The following is a 10,148-nucleotide window of genomic DNA, read 5'->3' as shown; positions in this document are numbered from 1 at the left end:
TATTTTTGACTGCATCATTTTTTATTTGTTTATTTAATATTACAAATAAGGATTGATAAAATGTTATCAATTAATGGTAACATTAATTATGAGTGTTTGCTACCTGAATAATGGCATGGAGTCCGTAATCTATTAAACGGAAAAGCTTAAATATCAGCTCATCTCCTTGCCCCTTCCCCCACTAATAAAAACTTTTGGAAGAGCCTCTTAATACATCAAATATACCCAAGCATTGTATAAGGAAAATGTAACATACAGATATCCCATTTTCCCAAAATATCTCCCTTACAAAATATGACAGGACACGTAGAGTTTAAGTAACAAATAACTGAGAAATTCCAAAACATGGCAAGATGACTCATAAAGAGTACCTGCCTTAATGCCGTTGAATGAAAATCTAAAGTGTGCCTGGATATGATAAAGCATTTTTAAGTTTACAATTTATATCCCTGTTGAAAAAACATATATAGCTTGGTTTTCACAAACATTTAAGCAAAATAAGTGATGCTATCACTGACTTTTTTTATTGGGTGCAAGAATTTTGGAATTTTGGAGATCAATGCATAGTGAGAACTTTCTAGAGTAGTCCGTTCTGGAAGTTTTTTCAAGAATAAAACATTATTTGTCAATCCATCATGTTGATGGTTTAGAAGCATTTGATTGTTTTCCACAGTGCTGGTGGAGTTGCAGCACATGACACAACTATCTATCATTATTTGCTTTTTGGAGACTTGCTCTTAAGATGTTCTAATGAAAAGATGCGGTCTACGGTGTTGCTTGTTTTTTTTTTTTTGCTGTTCTAAAATGATTGGGATCTTGTCAGATTTTATGCTAAAGTATAAATTCAGTATTCAATCTTTCTAAGTAGTTTAGCACTGACATGCACATTTTTAATTATTCCCAAACACTGACATAATGATGTTCTTAACCATTGCTTAAAAGACTACATTTACATATAAATATAAAAAATTACTACAGAAATGGACCCAAATAACAACAGGGTTTTTCATTTAACAAGTGCTTTAGAGACTAAACAGCATCTGACAAAACACTAAAAATGAGCCTTGGTTCACTTGAAAGCTCACAATAGGTCACAGCTGGGCAGAAGAATAGGCCCAGGTAAAAGTAGGATGACTGGAAGTACCTGACAAACAGTTGGATGAAGTTCATTCTCCCTCCTTGTTAGTGGTTATTTACTGAAAACGAGTGGAGGATCTCATCCCAGATACCTATAAACCTATTTTCCACCCAACTCCCCATTTCACCATTTGAGACTAACAATAGATTATGACCTATGCATCGGTCATATAGGCATACTGTTTTACTCATTAAAAACAAAATAAAAAAATAAAAAAATCACATTATGTTTGAATTTTCTAGTTGATGTAATGCTGGTGCCCATGCCCATTTAGATTTCATATTTATATTAAATTAACCAACAAAAAACACCTAACATCCTTTCCTGCCATAGATGGCTGTATGCTATCTGCTTGAACAGGTTCCCTTGTTTTTAAGTTCACAAAAATTATCTCTTGCAGGAAAGTGCCATGGCCAGTCCTGTTCCTATCTTAATATAATTTGTTTATATTTTATTAGCCCTAAAATATTGTGGAGAAAGTGAGTGTTCTCGGACACTGGGCTCTGTTATAGCCTTGTCCCTTTTAACATGTTGCCATATATTATATATTTTGTGTAAACATCAGTTGGAGTTTCTACGTCCGATATCTATCTTAACTGCGTTTGCAATCAAAAAGTTGCAGGGATTGCAAAGAATATAGACATACAGTACATACAGTTAATGAGAGATATGGGCAGTTGTTCTACACAATTCTACTATAAAAAAGTGGCATTTTATGGACTTGGTAAGACATGATATAGACAGTGCTTCAAGACAGATTTGAAGAACAGAAACAGAACTGGCTAAAAAGATCAAGTGTAATGGCAATACAACAGCCAGAGATGGCAAGCTGTCTACTTTAGTTCTTGTATTCATGAGGTTCCTCTCCAGTTTCTTTCAGCAGGCAGGTCCGGATCAATGCCTCTGTCACAGCATAGGGATCACAGTTGGCTGAAGGACGACGGTCTTCAAAGTAGCCTTTCCCCTCTTGCCCTACTGTGCGTGGGATCCGAATACTTGCTCCACGGTTAGCAACACCAGCAGAAAACTCATGAATATTGGAGGTCTCATGGAAGCCAGTGAGGCGACGTGCATTGTCTGAACCTCCCTTGGGGTCATAGCTTCGGATGTGATACTCATGACGTTTGCCTAGACGTTCAATGGACTCTTCTATATGCCTGGAAAACATTGCAGTCAATAAAATTATTTTGTTTCTCAGATTTATTTTCGGTTTCCTAATGTGCGATTTACCTAAACACTCAAAGTTTGTAGTTATTTTTTTTTCATATTCCAACAGTTCCTCATAAAATTTAACAGAATACCATGCCCTGTGATACCCTACCTATAACCTATTTGAAAACCATTATTCCCTGTAAGACATTTTATCAGAGTTTCATCACCATTAGAGTTTATACAGGAATCTTTAAATTCACAATCAATGTTCTCAATTCAAACTGCAGGAACATATTTAATACGATTAGTTTCTTAAATGTTTTAGCTCTTATTTTCGGAAAATACTTACATGGAACATAGTTCACAGCCTTTTTCTTTAGCAATGTTCCATGTAATGTTGATGTCTGAAAGCCCTATCCCCACCTCTCAGCAAATACAATCCAATTTTAGACTTTAACTGTAATTTTATTTCTAAGACTCGGCTTCTGACATATTTGCTACATTGATTGTACTTACTTGATGCCTCCTTCCTCACGCATAGACTTGGTACTAAAATTTGTGTGGCACCCAGCTCCATTCCAGTTTCCAGTGATAGGTTTGGGGTCAAATGAGACAACAATGCCAAAGTCTTCACATACACGATGCAAAATAAAACGGGCTATCCACAGGTGGTCTCCCATATCGATGCCTTCACATGGTCCTACCTGGAACTCCCACTGCCAATTGAACAAACATAGTTTAGTTCATCTTCCAGATGATTACTACAGGTACTCCATCAACATGGAACGTCTGCTCTACTCAAGTAGGAGGTGGTATTGAACTTGATTATACTATATTTGGAATAATTACCTGTGCTGGCATAACTTCGGCATTTGTTCCGGCGATCTTCACACCAGCGTACAGACATGCTCGATAATGAGCTTCCACAACGTCTCGGCCATAGGCTTTATCTGAACCAACCCCACAGTAATATGGACCTGAAAACAAGCAGAGAATGAGGTAAAAGGTTAAACAATACAACAGAGCTTTAGCAAAGACACAACTTGGATAGAATATAATAGTAGATATAATAGCTTGTGGAACTTTACAAAACTGCAGAACTCAATGAATAGGGATAGATTATTCTAATATGAAACTTTTAGGCTTTGCATTGTTGTTCATAGCACATTGAATTATGGTATAGAGAAAATGCCATCAAATGTATCACTAAAAATAAAAATACACATTTATAATAAGTATGTGTTCTCAAAATTAGATGTGATTGATAGCTTCAACATGGAGACCTAAATTGAAGGACAGGGAGGACAATTTGGTCCGGCATTAGAGTAATCTTGGGTACACATTGCACAGCCCTTGTACATGCCTATGGGTGCTTGACTTTCAGATTTTACTCGGCGTATCTGATATATGAATAGGATATTGTAAAACCATGAGGTCCCTTCAATGAATATATTTTGGGTTATTATGTGCATTACACTTTATCTGTCTACATTTCTATATCTAAAGAACATTTTTTAGATGGGTGGAAAACATTTGTGCTAGTTTTACATTTGTATGTAGCCTATAGTATCAATACAAAGCCCACCTTGCACCCCATGCCTAAATTTACAATACTGCACAACTGTCCCTATTTTGGGCCAAAATACTCTGTCACAGTAATGAGTGCTTAAGCTGCAATAATATGTCTAGAAATCAGTCTGTGTAAATATTTATAATTGTTCTAAAGTACATTTTAGTAGCCAAAACATTTAGTAAGCCAAGATTTCTCAGAATACCCCTTCCCATGGTCATATCTCCAAACACCCCTAAAATGAAAGTGCCCCTCTTTATCCATTTTAAAATGCTATGATAAAAATGTATGATTTAAAATGTATAATTTTGTACAATTTCAGGTTGCACCTTATTGAAGCAATAATAATAAAAAATATTTCTTATTGCCTTAAAACTAAATTTATTTCCATTTTGAATTCACTTTAACACTTTAAGGTGATTATCTTGGCTGTTATAGTCATATAAATTATAATAAACTAGCTTTCACAAATGTGTATCGTTTGTGTGAGGTTCCTCAGGTCTTGTCCTGCTTTGAATATACATCTCTGACATTAAAGTTAACAAAGAAACATTAGTTGTAATGGAAGATAAAAATCCATTGGCCCACAGAGTCTGACCATATTTCACAATTAAACTGAATTACATTACACTGTTAGTGCCAGGTGACCACTGCCTAGAATGGCGATGCTTATCAAGAAAGTGTCTTGTGTCTGGGATTAGAAAGAACCCAGTGTTGGCACTGTTAATACCTTGAGGTCCTGGGAAACCATTAGAAGGCCAGCCAAAGGGGTGTCCATCCATCCCCAACAATGTGTACTCTTGTTCCATTCCAAACCACGGAATCTCATTATTAACCATGTCCATGATCTGTTTACACGAGTGACGTAAGTTTGTTTCTGGAAAAACATTCAAGGTGTTAATACAGAAATTAGCATTTGAAATCAAAAGTCCAAATTAGGCATACATTCATCCTTTTACAGCCCAGCTGGATGGCAGCTTTTTTGCCATCGGGGGAAGTGATTCTCACCGAGTCAGAAATTAGTGCCACCCCATTGAGTAATTTTGTCCTTTAGAGAAGCAACTTAACCACTTCAAGACAAGTGTCTAGGCTAATCCCATTCTACCATGGATTATCCTGGAACTTTGGTCATGAAGAAGTTACCGTAATATCTGTGTCCATTAATTAAATGCTCAATAAATTGATCAGGTAAATACTACTTTAAGATAAATGCCTAAACTGGAGGAATTTAATTGGTCTTATTTTAAATTTGTTTGGTTAATCTGGAAAAATATTTTGATTCGCACAATAAGGCTACTAATTGACAAAAATAAAATAACCCTTCTGTGTGATTTAACTGGACTTGGATAATGCAGTTAACTAGAAATAAATATATTTGTGCATCACATCAGACATGCTCATTTACAATTATGAATTTTAGGTTATGGTCTGCTCACGGTAGATTGAATATTTAAAACAGTAAATCCTACAGGCTTTACAGGAAAGCCAGGGACTACGCATAACTACTGAGGTCATCATCTGGTTTGGAGACTTATTTGATCTGCAATTCTTAGAAGATGCAAATTCTCTACTTGCTGTTATAGATTAAGAGAGATGAAAATGATTGTTCTACATTTTCTTTGGCAGACTTGTTCCAGATCTTGCATTCTTCCAAAATGGCTGTCTTTGTATTGAATTAGACATTTATACTCTGGCTATTACAGACTTCATCTCGTCATTCAATAGATATGTTTTACTGTGCTTATGTTTCTCTTTAGATTATTTGAAAAACATTATAAATCTACTAGTATGTTAATGACCAATGATAAAGTAAATTCCACGGATAATAAACTTCTACTCCTCACTTTAACCATCTTAATTAAAAAAAAAAAATATGTTGAATAATATTTCAAAGGATCATAATCTCTTACCTGCTAGAGTTTTGTTGTATTTCAAGACTTCGCAGAGCACCAGTTTGTTGGGATCTCTCCGAAACGGATCTCTAAACATGGCGACCGGATTCAAGAACATATCACTGTTTGATCCCTCTGACTGATATGTGCTAGAGCCATCGAAGTTCCATTCAGGCAAATCTGCACAAGGTTAGAGCCATATTGTAGGGTGCTACACATCCTTGACCACAGCAGGTATTTTTTTTGTAATGGTATCTTTTAATATGTTATTGGATTTCAACTAGTAGTTATAGGTTAATGACTATATTATTTTACAATATATATGCATTAAGTGGCAAATATCATGTTAAGAGCCTTAATGATACAACATATATATATATATTTTTGTAAAGCTTGTTTGAGCAGGGTTCTTGTCAACCTATTATTCCTGTAACATTTTGTAATTGTCTAATTTATTCTTAAATTTGTAAAGCGCTGCTGAATAAGTTGGCGCTATGTAAATGCTAATAATAGTAAATATATATGTATATAGTGATGTAACGCTAAAATGCAAACCAGTATAGTCTAACTAATATATTGGATAAACTTGCTGTCTGGTAATAGAAGTGTTAATAGACAAAAGCATTTGCTCAGCAGAATAATTGCTAAGCAGTATAATTATGTTGTAACAAATCTCTCAGTGTTTGTAGCTAAGGTTTTCAGGGCTAGCAGGTGTGTGAGGGGTTGTCCTACTCTCATTGTGAGAAGTTACCCTCCTCCCAATTAGAAAAGTCTACTGCTTCTCCTCTTTCGCAATAAAGAACGTGATCCTATACTTACACTATTCCGACCTCTGACTGGTTCATTGTAAATGTTTTTTTCAGAGGGTACTGTCTATTTGGCTACCAATTAGATCGACTAAATAATCTACTTCGTTGTTTTTTTTTTCTCTTCTTAAAGCATCATTGGGTACAACGCCTTGCATGACATAGATCACTCAATCTGGCTACACTGTTGAGTCAATTGTTAGGTTTCCACATTGTGCCTCTGTGCAGGATAGAAACTAGGGGGTGCTATGTTTCTTAAAAGGGTAAAGAGAAAAGTGTTTCTGCTGGTAGAAGGGGAAATGCACACCTTCAATAGTCTTGGGTTCAGAGTCCAACGTGCGAGTCTTGCAGCGCAGACCCTCCCCTGTTCCATCAATCCATATGTACATAGCCTGGACCTTGTCCCCCTGAGGCAGTTCCATGTACATCTTCTTTATTTCCTTAGACAGCTGTGCACTCTCTGAGGTCGCCATGGCTGTCAAAGAGTTAGGGACTCTGCAAAGGAAGGGACAGAAAAAAAAAAAGGTTATGTTGGGTCTTGGTTAGTACAGCATCTGTGTTCTAGGCTGAAACATCTTGCAAACACATTGTACGGTCTCGGGAAAAGGCTAATGTATATAAGGAGGAGAAACCCAAGTACTCGATGTTCTGCAGACAGCAGTAGGTTGTGAGTAGGTTATGTTACACCCACCACATGGGAAATTTCATTTGATGTAAAATAAAGTCATTCCGTGTTAAGCTAATTTGAAAAGACAAAAAAACAAAAGAAGAACAAAACAGTCTGATAAAATGACACACTAAATAATAAATAAATAAAAGTTAAAGAAGATCAAGTGTCACAATTTCTAATTGTTCTGCTCAAAACAATGAGACTAGTTCTCTGCAACAATTGTATCTCATACATAGATATGCCATACAAATCAATATTCTAGAATATATCAATGGCCGCTAAACTTGGCATACCAAATAGAAACTGAAAAGTCACATGATGCCAAGATTTGTGGTCAGGCAATCTCCAATCCCCTTGTATGTACAATATAGAAATAAACTACCCTGCTTCCTATCTACCAACAGAATATTAATAAAAAGCCATTTTTTATCTTTAATCTCATGCTAAGAGATTAGGCTCAGGGGTTTTTAAACTTTTAATGATAGACAATATTTAGGGGCCCGAGAGCATGGCAATCCACTGTGCTATTATTATATGTGCTACCCACCAACAGCTCCATTAGGTGTTTAAAAAACATACAGGGCATGCCCAGCATATTAACCTTTCACCCCTGCACATAGGATGAAGGTAGATGGACATTGGGGTTTGGGCATTCAGGCATTAAGTAAGGAATGATTTTCAGGCACACTCTGGTTTAAGGGGTTCTGGGAACCATTCACATTGTATTTCAACTATGTTAAGCTCTTTTGTCAATGGTATGGGATCATACAGGGTTAACCAGTAAGATTTAGCTATATGGAGCAGGTACAGAGATTAATTAACAGCTCAAAAATAGATGTCAACAGCAAAACAAATTATAATACACGCACACAGAAATATAGTCAAAACAATTGTGCATAAACAGTCAGTGCAGTGATTCAACAAAAAACAATCGGTATACAGAGCATACTAATCTACATAATTCAATTCATAGAGGCAGAACCTAAAAATATTAACCCTGTGTGCACAATATTATTATTTAAATAATAACCGTCGATATTATAATAATTATGGTATATGATTCCATATGGTAAATTCACAATTGTTGCATCGGTAGGGCACTGTGAATCATAACAGATAGTGTATAAGCACAAATAAATTGCAAATACATAATTATTAAAATGGTGGTTTAAATGGAATTTAACATGAATGTACACCATCGCTAACACAGATTCTTCTACTGTATACAGTGCAATATTTCTGCCCCTTCTCTATAAAATACCTCATTAGCTCACCTGCTCCTATAGAATCTCAGAGTATAATAGTATACAGTCCATTGCATATCTCCTCTCCCTGTCATACTTAAAACATGAATATATCATAGAAAAAAATATTTCTTTAGGCACAAGATGTAGTTTTTCTGCTTGCCCCAGGCATGTGGAAATATACACACACACACACACATTAGATATACACACATATTTAAAAAAAAAAAGCAGTCATACACAGCCTGCTTAAACAAACAGTGACAAAGAAAACAGCAGGTAGACATGGTAACAGGCAAGGAAAACACAGGGGATGGGGATAGTTGCACAGAGGAATCACAAGGTGCCTAGATAATCCAGGTGTTTGCAGAGCCTTAATTACTTGCAGGGCATCTAAACTTCTGTCCAATATGGGGAAGGTACAGGGACATCACAATGAACAATGGAAACAACACACAGTGATTCATCAAGGCAAGTACAGAGCTAAGAGACAGAGGAGAAGTCAGTCCCTGGGTCCAGCCATCAGTTACCTGTGTGAAGAGATGATGTAATGCAGAATGTTGCCAGTCCAGAGGGATGGAGGAATTGCTAGCTTTGTTGCAGTGTTAGTCTGTAGCTCCCATTCTAAGCTTTGAAAGGCTCACTTATGTGCTTTGTACATATATTCAGGAGCCCAGCGCCGGCCCCCAGGGCAATGATAGGCTGTGCACAGACGTGATCGGTACATGCTATGCTAGAGCCGCCTTCATGGCACCCTGTCATTGGGTATGCACAGAAAAAGGGCTGCCCATCTTCAGAACTCCTCACACCCCCACAGCTGAGAAAAACAAGTGTAGGGGGGCAGTGGAGGAAAAAAAAAAATCAGCAATGGGGGGACTGAGAGGGGGGAGAAGGGGCAGAGAGAGAGAGAATGAGAGATGCTTCTGTGATAATTAACAACAATATATATAAAAAATAAAAGGATCCCCCCACACCATATAATTAGGGGGACATTGCGGGGTAAAGGGGTGGGGGTGATGGACAGGTGCGGTGAGCATAACAAATAGGAACTGTCTGATGGAGATATACAGGATGGAGAACCTAGGTCATTGCTGTGTATTGATGTACCAATACCTTTTTACAAAGTATCTGAGCAGGTTAAATGTGCTGTCTGTCAATTATCACTGAGAGCTAAGCCTGTGCTACTCTTATTAAAACAAAATCCACTGCTTAGTAAATATATATATATATTTTTTTTCTGGAGCTTATTTTAGTCCAGTAATCACAACCAGTTTCGGGAATATTCTGGAAAATCCTGCTACAAGATGTCAGCTGCTGTTCTATTAAAGGGATCAGACTTAAAATCAGTGCAATGCACTTGTTTTTGAAGCACATACAACACTGATTGACAGCTCTCTTCACCAAGATGTTTTGCAGCACCTTGGCTTAAATGGAATTAAACCTGATTTGTGCTGAATCTGATCATTTTCTGCATGTTTATATTTTGTGCATACTGAACGAGCCATTACATATAATTACGCTATGTACGCTTTGTAATCCTAGAGTTCTTGGAAAACTGCTGGCCTTTTATCATTTTTTTTTTGTGTGTATACTTGTAATATTACCATTTCTTTGCATGTTGTTGTGTATATAGAACACAATGAATTGAGTAGATATAGATATAGATATAGAGATAG

The 10,148-nt window shown here is 36.6% G+C and overlaps 1 protein-coding gene across 1 annotated transcript; it reads right to left on the bottom strand.

Moving 5' to 3' along the window:
* Positions 1–777: 777 nt before the first annotated feature.
* Positions 778–9,126, bottom strand: GLUL (glutamate-ammonia ligase). The gene is made up of 7 exons (XM_063428297.1): positions 9,003–9,126; positions 6,866–7,053; positions 5,771–5,932; positions 4,591–4,737; positions 3,140–3,267; positions 2,807–3,006; positions 778–2,295 (listed from the first exon to the last, which is right to left on the bottom strand). The coding sequence occupies exons 2-7, from the start codon at positions 7,029–7,031 to the stop codon at positions 1,977–1,979; spliced, it is 1,122 nt and encodes a 373-aa protein (XP_063284367.1). The 5' UTR covers positions 7,032–7,053; positions 9,003–9,126; the 3' UTR covers positions 778–1,976.
* Positions 9,127–10,148: the final 1,022 nt, after the last annotated feature.

This window comes from Pelobates fuscus, chromosome 7 (genome assembly GCF_036172605.1).
Source record: "Pelobates fuscus isolate aPelFus1 chromosome 7, aPelFus1.pri, whole genome shotgun sequence".
Lineage (NCBI taxonomy): Eukaryota > Metazoa > Chordata > Amphibia > Anura > Pelobatidae > Pelobates > Pelobates fuscus.
Note: the sequence above shows the minus strand (reverse complement) of the source record. Positions and strands in the feature narration are given on the sequence as shown.